The sequence below is a fragment of the Hirsutella rhossiliensis genome, assembly GCF_020360975.1.
Source record: "Hirsutella rhossiliensis strain HR02 chromosome Unknown scaffold00021, whole genome shotgun sequence".
In the NCBI taxonomy this organism is placed as follows: Eukaryota; Fungi; Ascomycota; class Sordariomycetes; order Hypocreales; family Ophiocordycipitaceae; genus Hirsutella; species Hirsutella rhossiliensis.
The window spans coordinates 479466-501235 of record NW_025408687.1 but is presented as its reverse complement, the minus strand read 5'-3'; the positions used below and the strand labels follow the sequence as shown (position 1 = coordinate 501235).

At 58.6% G+C, this 21770-nt stretch overlaps 9 protein-coding genes and 1 non-coding gene across 10 annotated transcripts; 7 read left to right on the top strand and 3 right to left on the bottom strand.

Moving 5' to 3' along the window:
• Positions 1-1435: 1435 nt before the first annotated feature.
• HRG_11541 (ebs-bah-phd domain-containing protein) lies at positions 1436-2975 on the top strand (the record flags this gene model as incomplete). The annotated part of the gene is made up of 4 exons (XM_044870011.1): positions 1436-1712; positions 1817-2110; positions 2176-2306; positions 2376-2975. 4 exons carry the CDS (start codon positions 1436-1438, stop codon positions 2973-2975), a joined length of 1302 nt encoding a protein of 433 aa, XP_044714908.1.
• An 883-nt stretch (positions 2976-3858) lies between these two features.
• On the top strand, positions 3859-4878 carry HRG_11540 (f-actin capping protein, beta subunit domain-containing protein; the record flags this gene model as incomplete). Its single annotated transcript, XM_044870010.1, has 3 exons — positions 3859-3893; positions 3967-4397; positions 4487-4878. 3 exons carry the CDS (start codon positions 3859-3861, stop codon positions 4876-4878), a joined length of 858 nt encoding a protein of 285 aa, XP_044714907.1.
• Positions 4879-5662: 784 nt separating this feature from the next.
• On the bottom strand, positions 5663-5757 carry HRG_12146. Its single transcript has one exon. It is a non-coding gene; the product is annotated as a tRNA-Ala (tRNA).
• Positions 5758-9420: 3663 nt separating this feature from the next.
• On the top strand, positions 9421-9708 carry HRG_11539 (uncharacterized protein; the record flags this gene model as incomplete). The annotated part of the gene is made up of 1 exon (XM_044870009.1): positions 9421-9708. One exon carries the CDS (start codon positions 9421-9423, stop codon positions 9706-9708), a length of 288 nt encoding a protein of 95 aa, XP_044714906.1.
• Positions 9709-10724: 1016 nt separating this feature from the next.
• HRG_11538 (heterokaryon incompatibility protein (HET) domain-containing protein) lies at positions 10725-12947 on the top strand (the record flags this gene model as incomplete). The annotated part of the gene is made up of 3 exons (XM_044870008.1): positions 10725-10846; positions 10895-11162; positions 11232-12947. The coding sequence occupies 3 exons, from the start codon at positions 10725-10727 to the stop codon at positions 12945-12947; spliced, it is 2106 nt and encodes a 701-aa protein (XP_044714905.1).
• Positions 12948-13190: 243 nt separating this feature from the next.
• Positions 13191-14295, bottom strand: HRG_11537 (uncharacterized protein; the record flags this gene model as incomplete). The annotated part of the gene is made up of 5 exons (XM_044870007.1): positions 13191-13384; positions 13436-13607; positions 13661-13738; positions 14029-14193; positions 14251-14295. 5 exons carry the CDS (start codon positions 14293-14295, stop codon positions 13191-13193), a joined length of 654 nt encoding a protein of 217 aa, XP_044714904.1.
• Positions 14296-15305: 1010 nt separating this feature from the next.
• HRG_11536 (NAD dependent epimerase/dehydratase family domain-containing protein) lies at positions 15306-16559 on the top strand (the record flags this gene model as incomplete). Its single annotated transcript, XM_044870006.1, has 3 exons — positions 15306-15510; positions 15571-15871; positions 15935-16559. The coding sequence occupies 3 exons, from the start codon at positions 15306-15308 to the stop codon at positions 16557-16559; spliced, it is 1131 nt and encodes a 376-aa protein (XP_044714903.1).
• Positions 16560-17577: 1018 nt separating this feature from the next.
• Positions 17578-18225, top strand: HRG_11535 (LCCL domain-containing protein; the record flags this gene model as incomplete). The annotated part of the gene is made up of 2 exons (XM_044870005.1): positions 17578-17631; positions 17704-18225. The coding sequence occupies 2 exons, from the start codon at positions 17578-17580 to the stop codon at positions 18223-18225; spliced, it is 576 nt and encodes a 191-aa protein (XP_044714902.1).
• A 519-nt stretch (positions 18226-18744) lies between these two features.
• HRG_11534 (cystathionine beta-synthase) lies at positions 18745-19375 on the bottom strand (the record flags this gene model as incomplete). The annotated part of the gene is made up of 2 exons (XM_044870004.1): positions 18745-19170; positions 19292-19375. The coding sequence occupies 2 exons, from the start codon at positions 19373-19375 to the stop codon at positions 18745-18747; spliced, it is 510 nt and encodes a 169-aa protein (XP_044714901.1).
• Positions 19376-20046: 671 nt separating this feature from the next.
• Positions 20047-21256, top strand: HRG_11533 (mitochondrial carrier protein; the record flags this gene model as incomplete). Its single annotated transcript, XM_044870003.1, has 3 exons — positions 20047-20271; positions 20330-21118; positions 21188-21256. The coding sequence occupies 3 exons, from the start codon at positions 20047-20049 to the stop codon at positions 21254-21256; spliced, it is 1083 nt and encodes a 360-aa protein (XP_044714900.1).
• Between the last annotated feature and the right edge of the window lie 514 nt (positions 21257-21770).

Genomic DNA, 21770 nt, shown 5'->3' with positions numbered 1-21770 from the left:
CGGGATACTTCCGCCCTCCGTGTCACCAGAGCAGAAGTCGAAAGAGGGTCGCGCATTGACTGACGGGATTTGCGACTTTAAGGCTTGCGCGGAAGCGGAAATGTCTACTTGTTTCATCCGTGGTCCGAATGTGGTTATAAACATGTGCACACCTAAGATGGAGCGAGCGAGGCAATTGGCTCGAGTCGGCGGCAGATAGTGGATCTGTGTGCGGAGACGTTAGTGCAAATGCTTTTAAAATAGCGGAGAGCTCGGTGCCCGCAATGTCTTGGTGCTTGGATGAACTGAGTCAGAAAGGCCAAGACAGACGCTTGTTGGACTTTGAATTGCCTCGAACGGTCTAACTTACTTCGTACAGTGCGAAAACCGGTCTAGCAATCCAGATATCTACCTACCAACCTACCTACCAACCAAACCACCAACCTACCTACAGCCGCTGAGATTGCCGAGGCTTCATGTACTCGGATCCGCTGGGCAGAGTACCTGCGGTGGCTGGACGGGCCATGTACCCTCCTGTCGGCTTAGCGGCCGCGTCGCCAGCTCGAGCCTATCCGTTTCAGCTGCGGGTGCCGAGACGGCGTCTATTCCAGCGCAAGGCCAGCGGGGTACCTTGGCGTGTCCGGCGTGGCTTGTAGCGGGGCCAGCCACCGCTGGTACCCTTTCCTTACTCGCGCTTCCACAGGTAAGCCCGCAACTGCGCGGTGACTCGAGATGGATAGGGCCAGGTACCGGGGAGACAGAGGTATCTTTTCTGCCCGGCCCAATGGAAAAGGTACAAGCCGCATGGGAAACAGGCGCGCCTCTCGAACGCGCTTTTCCTTGGGAAGCTGGAAGATCCTGCACGTGAGCCCCTCACTTCCAGGCCCTTTTTTTTTCTGCAAAGGGCAGTATGTACCTTCTATTATAGTCTATACCCATAGACACGTGTATCTCTCCCTCCCTCCCTCTCTTCCGCTCTGTACCAATCCCACTACCGCCGGCGCGCCTTCACCAGCCACCAACTTTCCTCCTCCAAACATATCTTAGCCTTGGAGCTTCAACATCAAGGTCTGCGACCAGCCGACGCGGACGCATCGCCCGGCGGTGTAACCTCCCTCTGCTCCCTCTAAATCATTTTTATGCCCTGCCTGCCTCTGCGGACCTCTCTTTCGCTCCTTTCTTGACGTCTCCCTTGGTACGGGGAGCCCTCACTAGATCCTTTCTGCCGCAGAGGCCCGCCGCTCCGTGCGCCCGCCAATGGTCCTGCGACGCCGCCGAACCTCGTCGGGAGCTGCAGTCAATCCGTAAAGCCTCTTCTAGGACGGCGCGTCGGAGCGCACGAACCCGCTGTTTTTTTGGGCGCCGCTGCAAGTCATCGCTTTCGCATCCGCATCGCACCCGCGCCGCGCCGCGACCTCGACGCTCTGCCTCGACCACCTCTCTCCAGGACTTGACTATGAGTTCCAAGTCGCGGAAGCGGTCTCGCGCCGTTGCGGACGAGAACCGGGCCGACTGTCCCTTCACCGTCACCATGGTCGCGACCCCCTCGTATGAGGACCATGCCTCCAAGAAGCGAAAGCGCGATGGCCCGGACGACGACAAAAAGGAACTGGTCCAGCCGTCGCCCTTTGAGCCCCGCGGCAAGTTCAAGACGCACCAGACCATGGACCTGGCCTATACCGTCGAGCCGCGCAAGCGGTGGCTGGACATGACGCGCTACAATAGCTTCGTTCGTGAGTCAATTCTCGGGAGGGGCGTGGATGCTGCTGTGGCCGCCATCAGCGGCGCCATCGCGGAACGTGTGCAACATCTTCTGACGCTCTCTTGTTCGCGCCAGTCAACAACGTCAAGTACTTCAACGAGGACTTTGTCTACATCGCCAACGATGCCACCATTGAGCGCCAAAAGTCGACCAACAGGGAGTCGGAGCGCCAGGGCTTGCTGCAATCCACCGACTACTGGGTCGCCAAGATCCTCGAAGTCCGCGCCGTGGACGAGCACCACGTCTACGCGCGCGTCTATTGGATGTACTCGCCCGACGAGCTTCCCGCAAACACTCTCGACGGCAAGAAGGTCGTGTCGGGCCGCCAGCCGTATCACGGCCAAAACGAATTGATAGCTTCCAACCACAGTGAGTCTCCGCCCTCCCCGCGCCTCGCGAGTCAGGCCAGGTCGCTGACGGATGCGCCGCTCTAGTGGATGTCATCAACGTTGTCAGCGTCGCTATGCGCGCCGTCGTCAACCAATGGGTGGAATCCGACGATGAGCAGGTGCAGGACGCCTTGTATTGGCGGCAGGCTTTTGACTGTCGAACCTCGCAGCTCTCGGTACGCCCCGACGCCTTTGTTTGTCAACTCCCGGCGTTTGGATGCATCCCGCTAACTCGTCTCGCCCAGTCTGTCGAACTGACGTGCAAATGTAAAACGCCCGCAAACCCAGACAAGACTCTGGTTGGCTGCACAAATTCGGATTGCGAGGAATGGCTACACTACGAGTGCCTGGCGCACGACGTCCTAATGAGAACGTACGAGCGGCTAGGGACGGAAAAGCCGCACATCTCGGGCGAGCTGGACGGGTCCTCGGCCAAAGTGGAGCGGGACGACAAGCCGGCGACGGCACTTCACTCGACGACTCCTACCGACATCAAGGGCGAGGAGACGATGCAGCCGACGGTTGGGGTCAAGGAAGGAGAAAACGGAGACTCTGTCCCTATCAAGCAAATCGACGGCATCACGCCCAAGACGACGGAATCGCCCGTGCCCGGAACGCCGGCGCCGGCCGTCGAGAAGCTGCCGAGATTGTCTTCAGGCAAGAAGGGCCGGCCGAGGAAGGCGACGGAGAGCAGACCTTATGAGGGTCTCTTCGAAGCGAGCCTGAAGCTCGATGACGGCCCGACGATGTGGCGAATCACCAACTTGAGAGCCAACGTCTCGGGTGGCGACCGCACATGGTCCGAGAGGGCTCAGTGCCTGATTTGCGGCACCAAGATCGACTAAAGGCCTGGTCTATCCTGTTTGACAAGATCAGAACAACGAACTAGGCCATGCTCAGTGCCGGCTCAGATTGCACGCCGGACTTCAATCTTCTTTGCCGCCTGTTTCTACGTGCCCATCCGGTTCAGGATGTGGATTTACGACGAAAGAGTTGGACATTGGGTATCTTTATTGAGGATCTTTTGCAGCCGGCGTGGGCGGAAAAAAAAGTGAAGCTGAGCAAAGAGCAGCAGAGCGAGGGAAGTGCGCGCGGAGACGGGACACGGGAGAGGAAGGGGGAGGGGGAGCAAGTTACTGGTTGGGTTTGCATTGCAACTGTGGGCGAGGCGTTCTGTGGGGATTACTTTAGGTGCTCATCAGACGGAGCGAGAGAGAGAGGGGGGCTGTTGGGCAGAGGGATGGGTCGAGGCTTGCTGCGAAATGGATCAATGGCGGTTGCTTGGATGGGGGCGGCGTGCTTTGGTTGTACAAGTCGAGCTGTATGTCGTGGGAATGGACGTTGGATAGGCCAAGAGGCGTGTCTTGAAAGGGGCGTAGCGTGACTGTCTCGACTGCTCTGGACGACGATACTGGAGGATGTGGGAGAGACTGATTCCACTGAGTGCAGTGGCAGCTTCGTGTTGGAGTTGTGTTGGAGTTGTGTTGGGGTTGCCCGTCGGTCCGGCGTGACGGTCATCGTCTTATCTTATCGCACCGTGCGCCGCAGCAGCATTGTCGGACATCGACCCCGCCTAAGCGCAGCCGACGTTTCGTGCTTCATCATCACCGAGCCCTCTGCCAACCAAGGGCACACACATATGGAAAGCACACAAGTGCACGACTGACACGGCCATCAGACCCCTCCAATCCACTCCCCCAGGTCCCCCACTCCTCGCGGCCCTCCACCATGGCCGCCGCCGCCGACCCCTTCGACTCGGCTCTGTAAGCATCTCTCTCCCCTTCGTTTTCCAACACGCCGAGATGCGGCAGAGCTGACCGGAAGGGCCTGTCGCAGCGACCTCCTCCGACGCCTCAACCCCAAGCACACGAGCTCGCACCTCAACTCCATCATCGCGCTCGCGCCGGACCTGACCGAAGACCTCCTCTCCTCGGTCGACCAGCCCCTGACGCTGCGGCGCTGCAAGCAGACGGGGCGCGACTACCTGCTCTGCGACTACAACCGCGACGGCGACAGCTACCGCTCCCCCTGGTCCAACCAATTCGACCCGCCGCTCGACGAGGGCGGCGCGGGCGGCGTCGGGGCGGGCGGCGGCAACGAGGGCGCGGGCGAGGGTGCGGTCCCAAGCGAGCGGGTGAGGAAGATGGAGGTCAAGGCAAACGAGGCGTTTGATATCTATCGCGAGCTCTACTACGAGGGCGGCGTGAGCAGCGTCTATTTTTGGAACCTCGACGATGGCTTTGCCGGCGTGGTGCTGCTCAAGAAGTGTGAGTTCCCCGGCCCCTGGACAGCCACACCTGTCCCTCCTCTTGATTTTGCGGGACGGGGAGCTCGGACGGAGACTAATGGCACGCAGCCGCCACCCCCGGCGGACCAACGGAAGGCATCTGGGACTCGATCCACGTCTTCGAAGCCATTGAGCGCGGGCGCACGACGCACTACAAGCTGACGTCGACGGTCATCCTGTCCCTGTCGACGAGCGAGGGCGCCATCGGCGACATGGACCTGAGCGGCAACATGACGCGGCAGGTGGAGCAGGACCTGCCGGTGGAGAGCGACGACAGCCACATTGCCAACATTGGGCGGCTGGTCGAGGACATGGAGCTCAAGATGCGCAACCTGCTGCAAGAGGTGTACTTTGGCAAGGCAAAGGACGTGGTAGGCGACCTGCGCAGCGTGGGGAGCCTGAGCGAGGGGGCCAAGGACCGCGAGACGCAGAGGGAGATTATCGGGAGTATGAAGCGGTGAGGCGAAGCGTCGGGGTGAGCAGGGGGGTTTTGTGGTTCTTGTCGACGTCTTTTATATGGCAGCAGCGTGTTTTTTTTATCGGAGGGAATCGAGATTGATTTTGTTCAGACGTCGGGTCACTGGCTGCTCATGGAGTGACGATGGAGACGGACTGGCGACGACTTTCCGAGTCGTTGGAAGCCTCGACTTGAAGATGGGGGCAGGGTGCACAAGAATCTAGTCATTCAGCTTGTCGTTTCATCATGTTGATAAGTGCCCATTCTTGGGCGGTCGAAGACGAGCAGAGCGCATGCTAGGAGCCTTGGGAATGATACCTAGAGACGTAGACTTTGAAATTATAGTCAGAGGCGCACTCACCTTGATTCTTGACATTTCCTCCGAGGACGTCCGTCTCATGTTCAAGTGCAACGGGGAGGACGCCTCGGCTCTCGAGCAGGGCTATTGGTATGTATGTGTGTTATATACCATGTAAGTGTCAGCTGCCACCAGCACCTTCATGGCATACAGGGTCCACTGCCAGGTCATCTGTTGGAGTGTCACTTCGCTTTTGCCTGCACAACCCAGTGGTTTCCTCACAGTATGAAAGGCTTCCTTTCGACGTGGCTTGAGGTTGGAAGGCGTTGTCTGCGTGGGCAGAGGTACATGCCGCAAGTACCGACCATGTCGCGGCGCCGCACCTGATTGGACAAGGCCGCTGCAGGGCAACCGGTTGCTCAGTCAAAGACGAACACGGGCAAACTGAACAGACAGCCTGAGCAGCCTGAACAGGGGAAAAAAAAGGAACTGCCCCGGGCCAGAGTTGAACTGGCGACCTTTCCAAGGCACTTGCCGTTTCTACAACTTTGCAGTTGAAACGCTCTACCGTTGAGCTACCGGGGCTTGCGTGTCTGTTGTTGAAGGTATTCGCAGCTGCACCGCATTATATAAGGGGCCCAATTATCTATACACCTCCTTTTATTAACTGTACACCAAAAAGTGGATCAACTGTGGCTGGGTCAGGCGCAGTGCCGATGCCGCTAATTTTGGTGCGCCCATTCCCGGCCGGCCAGCTGGCCAGTTCGTGATGCTTGCGTAACAACATCCTGTAACCGTAACTATCAGCAATACCATCAAAACTGAAGCTATTCGCACCGCGTTTCTGCCCTTACGAGCCCGAATCATGGAGTCGCTTACGAAGACACTATTCCCGACCTTCCAGGCCGCGATGGAAGCCGCCGATACCGTTGCTGAGGCTGAGGGCTACGCCCTACACATTCGAACATCGAAGCGGGATAACGCTGGCCAACGCAAGTCTGCACTTGTTCGTTGTATCAAGGCCGGCCCCTACGAAAATCGGAAGGATAAAGCTGCTCATATCTCTCGTCGTCGCCTCAATACAGCAACCCAGAAAACAGACTGTGAATTTCGCCTCTCGTTGAAGGAAAAACGCGGTTACTGGACTATCTCTTATCTTCACGATGTTCACAATCATCGCCTTGTTGATGACCCGATGGTCTTTCCGAAGTACCGGGCGCTTGTTATCCAGAAGTATCGCGACGACATTATCCGGAAGTTTAATAACAATACCCGGCCGACCGATATTGCTGGCGAGCTTCGTGACCTGGTTCACGACGATCCTCGTTTAGCCGGTATCACGGCTCAAGACGTGAGTAACGCCTTGGCTAGGCACCGTCAGGAAGAACTAGCTGGCCGTACGCCTCTTCAGTTTCTCTACGACCGGCTAGATAAGTCCGACTTCTTTCATCGAGATAGTCGTGATCCCCAGGGCCGGCTAACTGGGCTATTTCTCGCGCCTCGTGCTACCTTCCATCGATGGCGTCAGCATCACGATGTCCTCGTCCTCGACTGTACCTACAAGACGAACCGATTCAATATGCCGTTATTGAATATCTGCGCGGCCACTCGAGATAACAAAACGTTCTCTATTGCCTCTATCTTCTTGAACGGCGAGACCGAGTCCCATTACTATTGGGCTATCTCGTTGCTGCTAGTCCTTTGCGAGAAGGAGTCGATCCCATTTCAAGGGTCACTGTCACGGACCGAGATACTGCGTTGCTTAAGGCGTTAGATAGCTTTCGCGAGCTTCAAAACAGTACTAACCTTCTCTGCACGTGGCATATTAACCAGAATGTCGTTGCGAAATGCAAGCAATTTTTCCCTAAGGCATCAAAAATCGGCAATCGAGTCGTACGGGCCCCGGCATTCCAAGCGTTTCTACAAGAGTGGAACGAGATCGTCAAGTCACAAGATGTGAATAGCTTCAACGAACGTTTACGCCAATTTGAGACACCAGGCCGCCACCCGCTTGCAGCTATACAATACTGTTGCAATACGTGGCTAACGCCTTGGAAGGAGAAGTTTGTATCTTGTTTCGTTAATCAATATCGCCACTTCGGGCGTACAACGACCTCGATCGTCGAGGACTTCACTCTCATATGAAGAAGTTCCTTTGGTCCTGTACGGGCGATTTGACGACCGTTTTCCAACGATTCGAACGCTTCTGGGGCCATCAGGCTGCTCAGATCACAGCGATAGAGAATCGAAACCTCCACAAGATATCAACGTTCTCCTACAGGCGCCGTATATGCCGATCCGCGAGCGAGTATCGTCATATGCGTTAAAGCTACTAATAGATGAGCATCGCAAGATCCCTCTAGACCCCCGAAGTCAACGGGCCAAACCGCCGCCAGGTCAATGTCCTTGTAATTGGGCTACTAGTCGAGGGCTACCGTGCTGCCATCGAATCTTCGAGTCTATCAACACCAATACCTCCCTTACACTCGACGACTTCGACCCATTTTGGTATATTCCGATCGATACAAGCGCTCAGGGCACAAGCCCTACTCGGGCACCATACGAGCCACAAGTTATCAGGGCTAAGGGCCGCCCCAAGGGCTCACTCAACCTCGAAGAGTCACGGCGGTCAAGATCAACGCGGCGGGATCCGTCACATCACGAGATCGCTGAACGGCATGAGCGGGCTGAGGCTATACGACTGCCTCCTCCTCAACGGCACCAGCGGCGATGACGGGTACGGTAACGGCCGCGATGACTTCAACGGAACGAGGGCTGCGGCATCGAGGAAAACGGCGATACGTACGAGGCAGGCACACTGATGCAACGGGCGTATCAACAAGCCGGGCGTCAAACGCCAGTCTCTGATGACGACGATCAGCCGGTACGGCGGAGACCCAAGACTGCATCTTCGTCGCCGGCCTCACGGACGATGCCGCCCTTGAGGATGTATGGGATCAATTGGAATCACAGTTAGATGAAGCGGATCAGGCACGTAGTGCACTCGAAGAAGGAGGCCTGTTGTAAACACCAAAGAATAGTCTCATCAGCATAGAAAGCGCAGTACGAATAGCTTCAATTTTGGGTGCCTTATCGTTGAAGGAGAACTGTTACTACCTGGCTCTACTTATCGTAGAGAATGTGTGCATACAAATTGGCGGTATCGGCCCTCTTCGGCCGTCAGCCACAGTTAATCCACTTTTTGGGTGTACAGTTAATGAAAGTGGGTGGATAGATAACTTGGGCCTATATAAGGTACCTACTCAAGTACTTGGATACCTAGGAGCCTAATGCACCCTCGCCCTGCAACATGTACTCGGTACCCGCCACAGCGCCCGCAGCACAGTGCGCAGCCCTGGGCCGCGCCGCTCCATGGACCCCGGCGGGCAGAACAGGAGCCTGCGGTCCTGGCCAATGCGGCGGCCAATGCGGCTGCAAGCACGACGAACTGGCCAAGGCGGGCGGGGGTGCATGTTGCCGGCGCGCGGGCTGCAGTTCCCCGGGCGCGGGCATGACGAGTGCTACGGCGCCATGCACGCGCATTTGGAGGCCTCGGCACCGGCCTGCGCCGGCTGCTGCCGCCGGGCGCCGGGCCGAGGCGGGGCGGACCCACTCCGGCGCCGAAGGTGGTCGGCGACTGGAGCTGCAACCGGTGCCGGATCGAGGCTTCATTCTGACGACGTGTAGGCACGGGGTCGTGGGGGGTGGAAGGTGAGTCGCGGTGCTCCTCTCTTTCCGAGGGGCGTCGCTGTCGACGCCATGGCACCGGAGGCAACCTTTACGAACCTGCATCCCAGCCATCGTCTGTTCGGCGGTGGCGGTGGTGCTTCACGGGGCCATCAGCGGCCTGAGCCGAGTCTGATACCCAGTCAGGGGCGGAGAGGCTGCCGCCACGCGCGGGAAGGCGGCTGTTACCGGCCAAGTCACGAGGGTGCTGCCGCCAAGGCACGCAACTCCGTGAAATAGTTGTAGCCTGTGTGGCGGAACGTATATCAAGACTGCTTCTGACATGGCGTTTGTTGAGTAATGACTTCGAGAAACAAGAAAAAAAGGAAGGAATCCCGAGGCAGACGAGAGAAAACAGCGACTGAAGTTACGTAAAGATGGGGGGGCCTCGGGCTCCCTTACTATATGGCTTGTATATATCCGTAGGACCCCGTATTACCTAGAGTCCATAAAGACCTTGGCGAGGCCCAACGAGAAATGAGAGTCCTCGCACTGGGGCTGCCTCGTACCGGCAGTGCCTCAATGGCCGAAGCCCTGGCCATCTTGGGCTATCAGGCTGTTTACCATGGACTTCGCTTAAATGACAGCCCGAGCGACCAACGCATCCTTGGTCGCGCAGCCGAAGCAACGTTCTCGGTCCTTCCCACATACACGGGGCGGCCAATATTCGGGTCTTGCGAGGCTGCCACGGACATGGCCGCCGTCTTCGCCCCTCAGCTCATTGGGGTGTATCCCAAGGCCAAAGTCATACTCGTCATACGGGACTTTGAAGCATGGTCTGCGAGCGTCGAAGACGTCATCTTCAAGTAGTTCTTCAGCTTAAGAATTGCTCTTATTTTAAGCGTGTCTAGGTCGACAATGACATTTTGCTGCGATAGATCGTTATGGCAGAAGACATATTCGTCATGACTTGAGGGTCGTAGATTCCAGGTTTCTGTCTCTGTGCGTTGTAAAACTCGATATGGAGGAATCGCAATTCCGGATGGTCCACCAAGGCGGCATGACCGATGGGTGAGTCCAGGTCGGACCGATCAGTTGGAGTAGGCGGATGGAATCGCAGCGATGGAGCAGGCTGCGGTTACGATGAAGGGAAAGGCCGGTGTGTTCCGACGAAGGGGGATAAGACGTCCTGGGCTTCAAGACTAGACGCGGAGCGACTATGCATTGGTGACTGGAAAAGTGAGGTTTCCAAGGACGGGAGAGGCAACAAACAGCCCGGCCATTCCGTTGCGGCTTGCTCACCCACCCCCTCCGTCGTTCTGCCATGGCAGACCCCCTGCGCTTCAAGTCCAGACCGTGAGCCAGAGTTATCCCGGCGCAAGAGTGCCTGCTCTGGTGCGAAGCATGTCTTGAGAGGCACATGTGCGTCAGACTGAGCCGAGATTAGAGGTTTGGGCTGTCCGACAAGTATAGTTACGAGACCTATACGTTAGTACACTTGGAAAGATAGCAGCCAAGGGACGGGGCTCAATCTCAAGTTACAATCAGGAGAGAAAACTTGATTTCCCGCTACCGGGGATTCTTATATGAAAAAGAGTCTCCATGAGCGTTTTACCCACGCAGTAGTTCGTACTTTAGCGACGTGTGAGAGTCGTATACGAGTTCCCAGAGCTGAGCCGGAAGCCCAATGGCTCCGTCGGATCTGCAATTGCGTGTTACCGCCAACGTCGTGGCGGTGCAACTGCATGACGGGAAGCAGCTGAACCCCAGAATTACACGCGTCGTAATTACCACGGCTTCAGGTCCTGGGCAGTCGTCTCACGCTACCCGTCGACCTCTCTCTCTCTCGCTCTCTCTCACCCTGTTCTCGTGGGAGCCAAACCAACATGCGCCTTCTCAACGTCTACACTCTTGGCCTGACGACATTCATGGGCGCGGACGAGGACATTCCGCCCTACGCCATCCTTTCGCACACCTGGGACCAATCCGAGGTCACGTTTGAGGATATGCAGGTCCCCGGCAGTCCTGGCCGGGGCCCGGAATTCGAGAAAATCAGGCAAAGCTGTGCGCGAGCGTCCCGGGATGGCTTGGACTACATATGGATCGACACCTGCTGCATCGACAAGAGCAGCAGAGCGGAGCTCTCCGAGGCAATCAACTCCATGTTTAGATGGTACCAGCAATCGTCCGTTTGCTACGTCTACCTAAAGGACTTTGAGGTTTCAGGACGCGTGGATTTCTGCGCCTCGCGGTGGTTTGACCGAGGCTGGACGCTCCAGGAGCTCATCGCCCCGAGAAATGTCGTCTTCTTGGACCAGAAATGGGTCGAGTTCGGAACCAGGGACCAAGGTCTCTTCCACCGCATATGCCATCGGACGGGTATCTTGCCCCAGGTCTTTACGAGCCGGCATTGCATGTGCTCGTCCGAGCCCCTTTCGTCGTTGCGCAACGGGAAGTGCGAGGCGTGCAATGCAAAAGACAACCTCCCCGATATCCTCGGGTCCTTGAACGCCTCGGTCATCATGGGCTGGGCTGCGAACCGCTCAACCACTCGCACCGAGGATGCTGCCTACTCCCTCATCGGCCTCTTCAACGTCAGCATGCCGCTGCTCTACGGCGAGAGGGACAGGGCCTTTATGAGACTCCAGGAAGCCATCCTGGCCCGTTCCAACGACCATTCCATTCTGCTATGGAGGGCAAAGCCGGACTCCGACGGGGGCCGACTACGGCCTGGCTGCCTCGCACGGTCGCCGAAAGCTTTCGCGTTTGCACCGCCCATTGTGCCACAGCGGGAGTACTACGACTTTGAAAACGAGATGATACCACGACTCGCCGTGGGGCTCTCTGACAACGCTGAGCCTATGCAAGTGTCGGAGACCATGCTGACCGTCACGCTCTGGCTTTGTCCCTGTCGAGCTGGACACCCGTTTGACGACGTTAGTCCTGAGACCCCGGGGGCGGATGATTGGACGCTTGGCATCTTGAACTGTAACAGTGCTTCCGATTATTTTGTACGACCGGCGATACTGCTCTCTCACATGGGCGCAAACCTCTATCGTCGAATCGCCTGTGACGCCATCTTTCTCGTTAATCCCCGGAGCTTACCATCCACACCTGTCACGACGACGCTCTCGATATACCATCGACATCCAAACACGCCAGATCCAGGCTCGAACTGGACCGTCATAGAGCACCTCTCGATGGAACAGGGCTTACGGAAACAAGTCAAACTTCTCGTTCGACCCGCGGGGCGGACTCCTGGCAAGGCATATTCCTCAAGGGATGCCGTCTGCTGCGTGGTCAATCAGCCACAGCGGTGCTGCCACTCTGTCACGACCAGGATAGTGGGAGGCTATCCGACAATCTATTCGCACGACTCTTTGCCACCGACGGTGCCGATGCTGCGGGGCCTTGTCAAATATGACTGCAGCCGTGGCTTGGGTCTTATCGGTGGCATCCATCTTTTCGAGGTGGCCGTACCAGCCGTGGGCTTGAGAGTCGGCATCTATGTTATTTGGGGCCTTCATCACCACCATCCAGTGTTGCACCAAGGAGTCCAGCAGAGCCTGGCAGAGAAGCCTTGGTGTCGCCTTTTTGATTCCACGAGCTTTGGTAGAGACTCAGGCATCCCAATCCGAGAGCACGAGGGAGATGATTTGCGGTATCAAAAGCAGCTCTACACTTGGCTGCTGCGTAATAGCAGAGATGCAAACTGGCAAGTAATGGTCCAGCGCGGTCTTCTCAAGAAAGTGCTGCCGGATCTGGCCGACGGCGAGCGGTCTGCTGCGGACAGGATGCTGGACCTGTTTCCCGAGTCCGAAATGCGGATGGGCTTGAGCGCGAGGATGAACATGGTGCAGGGGTTAGGAATAAGGTCCAACGATATCGAGCTGACGCTTTTTACGCCCGAGTGCAGTGGCTGGCGAAGTGACGCGTTTGACGGAAGTCAGAAAGACCAGGTGTTGGAATATGATCCCTCGCTAACCAGCTCCAAGCAGAAGCAACGGCTTAGACTGTGGAGCAGATGGCCAGCGAGAAAGAAAAGTGGTCAAGACGCAACATCGGCCAGCCCGCGCGCAGATGCGCCCGGCGTGTCGAATAGCTCGTAAAATCTCATCCGCAAAAGGGCATCCCGTCCTCTAGAACAGAACAAGAGTCCCTTGCTCTAAAGATGGAAGCGCCTTACGGTGAGCCTACACTTTTGTCGTGAAAGGCTCTGATCTCGCTGACAGTTAGCTATAGAGGATATTGCATGTGTCCGGGTCACCTCTGGCCACCCGCAGCAGGAGTTGGAAGGAGAGCGTAACGCTCATGTCATGCATGTTGGCTTCGCACTCTCATGCCCAGCTCCCTCAGCATGGCTTTGGGAGCTTGAGCCAGGCATCGTCAAGCAGCTCGTTCGCAGTGAATCTCTCCTCTGGCATCCAGGCACGCATTCGGTTGGCGAATTTGATGAAAATAAGTTTATCTTCTCCGTCTAGGATCCGAGTCTCGTTGGAGAAGTTGAAGTCTGGGCCAGGAATCAGGTCCTGATATTGAAATATCCCTAAATGGTGTTAGCTAATCTCTCAAATTGCCCAGACGGGCCATTACGTGCCTTGATCGTCGTACAAAAGTGCGTATACGTCCTTGTTAGCCCGGGAGAGAAGCTCGATACAAGGCGGCCCCAGGAGGCGAATCATCTGCGCGAACCGGGTCAAGTACGAGAAGTTTGGGTTTCCTGGTACTCTTGCGTCGAGGATGTTGACTTCGGCGAGGAGCTCCCACAACTAGACGCCGTCAGTTACCGCAAAAGGGATTCACGTGCAAGGCAGCCAATCACTAGACCTGGGTTCCATATATCCACAGAGCAAGTCCATCTCACCTTAAGCATGACTCCGGGAGCAGTGTGCTCGAGCGGCTAGATATCATGAGTACGGTTTGTGGGCACGTCCCCACGAACAGCAAGATCAAAGTCTGGAACTTTCACTGAACCCACGCCTTTCTTCAAGCGGCCGAAATCGCTACGTGGCTCGCATGTCGGGCGGCCCGGCGTTCTTGAAACGGCCCTGGACTGAGCCTTGCTCGCGCACACAGTCTCGTAGAACTGCTGGGTCCTCGAACGGGAGCATGAAGTGGTCCCAGTATCCAGAGTGGCTGACGGAGCGGCTCAGAGAGAAAGCAGGAGTGTTTTGCTCCAGACGATCCAACCTCCAACGAGTCAAGCACCTTGCGGACGTGTTCCTGACCAGGGTGCATCGTCCACATGGAGCACATGCGGTTTGACATGTCCACCTCCTGGCGCGCAGCTGCCTGAACGGCAGGTGAGCTGTTGTGATTTTCAGGGCCACACAATGCTGGGATGTCCAAGTCCATCTATGTGCTGATTGGCAAGCAGAGTCCAAGAACTAGGAGTCACCTGGGATGACTGACCGTTTGACTACTCTTGCGAGCCAAACTGTGGACGCGGTGCCCCATCCAAGCTTTGAGATAAGCTGGTATTTGCCGCGCAACGTCTCGCCAGTTCGTGCCGGATAGCACGTCTTGGGGTCGGAGGAGGAAGAATTTTCCTCCTCCAGGAGAGGACCGGACGGCGATGCTAAGGAGCTGGCTTCACGAACGTGGACTCGGAGCTTCAGGTATCCGGAGACGACGCGTCGCTGCAAGTGAGGCCATTTCAAGATTTGGTCAAAATCAGGTCACATCTTATCAGATGCCAAGAAGACCCGAAGTCATGTCAGGAGAATGAGGGGCAAACGCGGCGAAACGTCGGGCCATGTTCATCTACCTCGTACTGTACTCCGTAGGTATCAGGTAGACGAGACATGCTCTTGTTTGCTCCCTGTTGGAAGTGACGGTACTCCGTACATGCAAGGGGAAAAACTCGGCGCTCTTGGCAAGGCAAGAGTGCCTTGCCCTCCGTACCTGCCTTGTGTGTTCGCGGCGGCCTCCTGGGGCTGCGCTGACTCTCTCTTTCCCTCTCTCTCTCTCAAAAAAAAGAACCTTCTCTTCCCCTGCCCTTGTGACCTGCCGCCGCTGTGACCTGCCGCCGCTTCTGCTCGCGACTTCCCTCACGGTTATATATACTGTACACAGCCCAAATCACAGCTCCCCGCCCGCCCGGCAGGTGCGTCTCGGCTCCGTGGTCCACCCGCAGCTCTCCTGCCGTCGCCTGTCCATACCTGTCTTGTTACCTCGACGGCGACTTCTAATTGGGGTCCGCCTGTGATAATCTCGGCAATCCCCTTTCCCCTCCTCCTCGTTCTCTTTTCTTCCTGTTTCCCCCCTTTTGAGTCTGTGCCCAATCACACCCAGCCGACCGCAGCTAGCTACAGCTCCACCGCCGCCAAGACAAAGACATCGCTGCGACTGGGCGCGCAAAACCACTTCATTCCCACGCGCGTCGCGACCTCTCCGTCCTCAACGGCGACGACGCAACCTGCCAGCCTAGATTGCGCGACGGTCACGCACCGCCACCATCGTCCACAATGGCCGACGACAAGCCGTCGGTCCTCATCATCGGCGGCCTGGGCTACATTGGCCGTTTCCTGGCCCTCCACATCCACCGCAACAACCTCGCTTCCGACGTCCGCCTAGTCGACAAGGTCCTGCCCCAGCTTGCCTGGCTGGCTCCAGAGTTCTCCGAGGCATGCTCCCAGGATAAGTTCATGCAGGCCGATGCCAGCAGACCCGGTGAGTGGCTCCTTTTGCCTGCCTGCTTGAGCCATGCGGCTGACGCTGAACACTCGACAGAGGGTTTGGCCCGGATATTCGATCGCGCCGATGGGCAGCAGTGGGACTACGTCTTCAACTGCGGAGGCGAGACACGATACTCGCAGGAGGACGAGGTCTACAAGCTGAGGTCGCTCAACCTCTCTCTGGCCGTGGGCAACGAGGCTGCTAAGCGCAAAGTCAAGGCTTTCGTGGAGCTCAGCACCGGCATGGTCTACAAGTCGGACTCGTCTCCCAGTAAGGAAAAGGACAAGCTCAAGCCGTGGAGCAAGATTGCCGTCTTCAAGCTGCAAGCTGAGGAGGAGCTGGCCAAGATTCAAGGGTAAGTCCGGTGTGCGCCCGTCGTCGGTTGCGGCCCCTACTGACTGCGTCTTCTCTCCAACAGGCTCAACCTCATCATTGTACGCTTGCCCCATGTCTACGGCCCGTACGCCTCCCAGTGGGTCGCGACCGCTCTGTGCATGGCGCGCGTCTACCAGCACCTCGAAGGCGAGATGAAGTGGCTGTGGTCCAAGGACCTGCGCACCAACACGGTGCACATCCACGACGCCGCTCGCGCCCTCTGGGACATTGCCGCTTGGTACGCCGCCGGCAAGGCCAAGTGGGACAACGCTGAGATGGGCACAACGCCAATCTTCAACGTGGTGGACAAGGGTGAGAGCACCCAGGGGACCTTGGCCGACATTATCGGCGACATTTTTCAGATCGAGACGGGCTTTCAAGGCCAGCTCATCAGCACGTTTGCCCGGATGAACCTGGACAGCGTCGTCGACGACGTCAACGACGAAATTCTCGGTCCCTGGGCGGAGCTTCTCCACGACGCCGGCATCACGCGACCAGGGCCGCTGACTCCCTTTATGGAAAAGGAGCTGCTCAAGGACACGGATCTCAGCATGGACGGCAGCCGGCTCGAGGCGGTGCTGGGGTTCAAGTACGAGAAGCCAACCATGACGAAGCAGCTGGTGGAGGAAGTCATTGAAAGCTACAGACAAATGAAGTGGTGGCCATGAGGAGGGAGCTGGCCAGGAAGCGAGGCATCATTTTTACCACAGAGGGCTTCGACGGCCCGAGGAAGAGAGACGGCGCATGGCTCGTGCCCATGGCGGGAGAGACGAGAGCGCAAGTGGCAACATCTGGCCGCGTGCGTGTTGCAGCGGCCACGGGCCCGGCTTTCAGATGCGGTTGTGCAGACCGGGAGTCTGACAGTGTATCAATAGGAGATTCAGGGGCATGCCCACGGCCACACAAAGCGCCTGAGGGCGACTGGAAGCAAGGAATGGGGTAGCTTGGGCTGATTGACGGTGACGGACGATGATGCTGATGGGGCCTAACGTGACGAGCGGCCAAGGGCCAGACGAGCACGACACGGTTCGGCAGGTTGCGCCTCGCAAGGGGCAGACGGCCGGCAGGGGCGGTGGGAGTTCCGATTGACACCCGCTGGTGTTCTGTAGATTGCGAATGCGAGTGTGTCACGATGCGGATCGGGCCCCTTTCTTATATGCGCGGGAGTCTGTCGTCTGTGCGTAGGCGTACCGACGAGGTTGCTTGTGGGCCTTGGATTGCCATGCCTTGGGGTGGTATCGGTGTGTCTCGTCACCGTCTCTAGTCGCCCGTGGTCCGCAGCCCGTCAGGCAAATACAGCAGTAGTGTGCCAAAAGGTCCTACTGCTCCATGACCTCGGCCATTTGCCCCTGTGGAGAGCGATAGAGGGTCGTTGGCCGCGCCATGTGACAACGGCGCCCGCTTTGGGGCGGTTTTCTGACATCTTTGTCCGGGAAACAAAGGCGAAGGAAGGGCCCCAGTGGTTCGTGGATGTGCCTGGAGCCAGATTGACTGGGTAATTGCCGACCTCGGGTCTTTTCTGCCCTCTCCTTTTAATCCCCCCCATCTCTTTCTTTCCCCCCCTTCTCTCTCTACCTCCATCCCGTCTCACTCAAAACTATCCATATCCGTATATCATCGAGAGATTGATTGGGCCCTCGCTTCTTCTGGAAACCAATAGCCAAAAGCTCCCCCCTCAGTGAAACCATGGCGGCACCAACCAGCAAGACACTCAAAGACCTCAATGGCAAATGGAACCTGGTGGGTTACTGTGGCTGTTTCTTGTCCCCCTCATAGGACGACGATGCACTGACACGTGCGCCCGCGGGACAGAACAAGGAACTGTCCGACTCGCCCGATGCGGGGCTCGCCCTCCAGGGCATCGGCTACCTGACGCGCAAGGGCATCGGCCTCGCCTCCATCAGCATCACGGTCAAGCAGTACGAGGGCCCAGCCAAGCAGCCGGCGGGCCCGGCGGGCGACGGGCCCTTCACGCACATTGACATTGTGCAGTCGGCGTCGGGCCTGACGTCGACGCAGGAGCTGCGCTGCCTCGACGACCACGCGCGCGAGCACAGCGACTGGCTGTTTGGCACCGTCGACGGCCGGTCGCGCTGGGCGAGGCTCGCCGACATCGAGGGCGCGTACCTCAAGCAGGGCTGGCTCACGACGGGCGACGGTAACGACGACACCGTTGTCGTGAACCGCGCCGTCAGCAAGGGCAACGGGTGGACGGCGACGCAGGTCTGGGGCTTCCAGGAGATCAAGAGCCAGAGGCGGTACTGCCGCAACGTGGTGATCGAAAAGGGCGACAAGAGCGCCGAGTTTCGCCTCGTCTACGACTTTGTCGAGTAGCGGCTGCTTCACTTGCATGCAGCTTCCACCACGGGTGCGTTTTTCTCTTTCGTGGCTTGTTGACTGAGATGGATGGGCTTCGTGAGACGCGTGGGATTGGAGCGGGGCGCAGAGGCGGCACATGGGTCCTTGTATGATATATCCCGTGCAGAAATCGAAACATGGCTTTGATAGCTGCTCACCGAAGTCGAGGGTGGTCTTGACCGCCTCCCATGGCACGGCCCGCACCATTCATACCATGGCTATCCATTCCTATGTACACTTGCAGGCCTCGACATCACCGGAATTGCGGTTGAAGCCATGTGTGCCCGTCGCTACACGATAGTCTTGCTTGTTAGGAAGAGACGCATACGCATGCCTCTCTGATGGTCCTGGGCGACTCCGGGGGTGGGAGTGGGGGACAGCGACGGCGCACCATCCTATTTCAACTCGGCCTGCATCCCTCATCAAGCCGACGCCACGCGCCTCTAGACGGCGCTGCATCAATTCTTGTTTCGTCCCGGCACCAGGGCCCCTCCCTCACGCCGGCCTCCTCTTGACAAACTCCTCGAGGTCCTGAACAGTGGCGACGCCGAGGACGAACCTCCGGTTGTCGTCGGTGATGACGGCAAACTCCTGCTTCCAGGGCCCGTCGGGGACACCCGCGCGGAAAAAGTCCTCGAGCTCCTCGAGGGGCGTATCCATGGTGATGACGCGGTAGGCGCGGCCGCGGCGCTGGAAGCGCGTCATGGCAGCGGAGAGGGGGTCCTGTGGCTGGACGCGGTGGGCGTCGAGCAGGGCCTGTAGGTGAGGGATGGAAATGTAGCCGACGAGGGCGCGCGTGTCGGCGGCGACGACGGTCAGGTGCGTGTAGTCGCGCTCAAAGGCGGCGAGGAGGGCGACGGAGATGGAGTCGGAGGGGTTGAGGGACAGCGCGGCGGGGGGGTCGAGGTCCTCGACGGTGGCCTGGAGAGGTTGTCAGCGAGATGAAGCCGAGTAGAGCTCCGATATCAGGGACGGCATGTCCACGCGGCCAAAGAGCGAGAGCCGGTGGAGGAGAGCGAGGGGGGTTGTTTGACGGACGTACTCCGCGATAGCGCGACGACCACTTGGACACAAACGCCTTGTTGGGCGCCGCGGCCGGCACCGCGGCAGCAACCGTCGTCGCCATTCGACGGCTCTGTGTGGGCGTGGAGTGACAAGAGGGGGAAAGGGGGCTTGTTGCAGTGTGGGCTGGTCGCGAGAGTCGAGGCGGCGATGACGATGGCGTGGAGGGAATCTGGCGGCGCTTCCAGGGATGGAAAACTGGCGGGGGTGCGGGCCCTGAAGTTTTGCACTGCCAGGTGGCCCCCGGACAGTGGGGCCAGGCTTCGGGCCGGAGGGGGCTCGCCGTCTTCGCTGTCCGTCCACTGGGAGCGGGGCCGGCCGCCTCGACTCTGCTGGGGGAGCTGCCATTAATTAGCAGGCATCTGTTGAACAGGCACGTGATGGTTAAACCGGGTGGGGGGAGAACGTCTTTGATGCTTTTTGCATAACTAGATGCTCGCAACGACATTGGCCGCCCGCTGGAACAAGGCAAGGCCGATGATGTCATGGCTTCAGCGTGTGCTCGGGCACCTCTCGGCATGCTGACGCCCGTTAACTCCGCCCACGACTAAGTGCTTGTTTGTACGCAGAATCTGGGGTAGCTGGAGCCAGCATTGGTCGACTCACACGACACTTGTCAGCTCGAAACCTCACCCGCACGGCAAAGCGCCTTTTTCCTACTTGGCCTGCCCACCGCCAATGTCATACCTCTACCCCAAGGCACAGTCGCTCGAGGGCTCGCGCTACAGCCCCGCCATGGCCGCCGCCGGAGCCCGGCCGACGCCGTACCAGGCACGGCCTGAGCTGTACGGCGCCTTTTCCGCCGTCGACGACGCCAAGGGCAAGGCCAACAAGCTCGGCAACGAGGCCGCCAGGGAGTTTGAAAAGGCGAGCGCCGCCGCCCAGGCCAAGACGGGCAAGATGGAGCTCTACTCGGGCAAGTTCTACGCCGCCTGCACCGTGGGCGGCCTCATGGCTTGCGTAAGTCATGTACCCCTGAGAAAAGATGCCGCGGTCGTTGCTCATCGAGGGTAAACAGGGTCTCACGCACACGGCCGTGACGCCGCTCGACCTGGTCAAGACGCGCCGGCAGGTCGACCCGAAGCTGTACACGAGCAACTTCCAGGCGTGGGGCCGCATCTACCGCGCCGAGGGCCTCCGCGGCATCTTCACGGGCTGGAGCCCGACGCTCTTCGGCTACAGCGCGCAGGGGGCCTTCAAGTACGGCTGGTACGAGTACTTCAAGAAGACGTACTCGGACATGGCCGGGCCCGAGGCGGCGGCCAAGTACAAGACGGGCCTGTACCTGGCGGCGTCGGCGTCGGCCGAGTTCCTGGCCGACGTGGCGCTGTGCCCGTTCGAGGCCGTCAAGGTGCGGATGCAGGGCAGCATGCCCAACCCGTACGCCGGCACCGTGGCCGGCATCCGGGCCGTCACGGCCAAGGAGGGCTGGGCCGGCCTATACAAGGGCATCTACCCGCTGTGGGGCCGGCAGATCCCCTACACCATGATGAAGTTTGCCTCGTTCGAGACCATTGTCGAGATGATGTACCGGCGCCTGCCGGGGGAGAAGAAGGACTACGGCAAGGCGGCGCAGACGGGCGTCTCGTTTACGGGCGGCTACCTGGCGGGCATCCTGTGCGCCATTGTGTCGCACCCGGCCGACGTCATGGTCAGCAAGCTCAATGCGAGCCGCGAGCCTGGCGAGGCGTTTGGCGGTGCCATGGGGCGCATCTACCGCGACATTGGCTTCGCGGGGCTGTGGAACGGCCTGCCGGTGCGCATTGTCATGATTGGCACCCTGACGGGGTTGCAGTGGATGATTTATGTGAGTTTCTTTATCTCTGTCCCCTTCTCTCCCTTGCTTTCTCTCTGGACTGACGCCATCGTCGCACAGGACTACTTCAAAATCTTCATGGGCCTGCCGACGACCGGAGGTCCGCCTCCTCCGACCGAGAAGAAGTGAAGGCGCGCAGGGGGATTTTGGATGGGGTCGGGAGCCTTCGTTGTGCCAGAGTGACTCGGCGCCCGAGGTGCGAGCGGGTACGTATCCTGAGAGACGACGGCATGCAGACCATGACTATCAGTGTGTGTGTCTCTCTCTCTGTGTGTGTGTGTGTCTGTGTGAGTGTGTGTCTCTGTGTGTGTGCACTGTCGAGTGGCACGCCACGTCTTGAAGACGGGCAGGAGGATGGGCGGCACGCTTGGGGGCCAAAAATATACCAAAATAAATGTCTGGGCGGTATCAGGCGACAAAGGCGGCTCTATTTTTACCTGCATCTCGTTTCGCACAAGGGGCGTTTGGAGGAGGGAGGGTGTCTGATACATGTCCCGACTTGGACGAGTTTCCCGCGGCGAACAAGGCATGCAGGGGCAGGCGCCGTCAAGATGGCGATTGACGAGAGGCTGATGACGGCCGGGGGGGAAAGCAAGAGACAGCCTCGGAAAGCCATGCGGTGGCGTCGCATCGCCCGCGACAA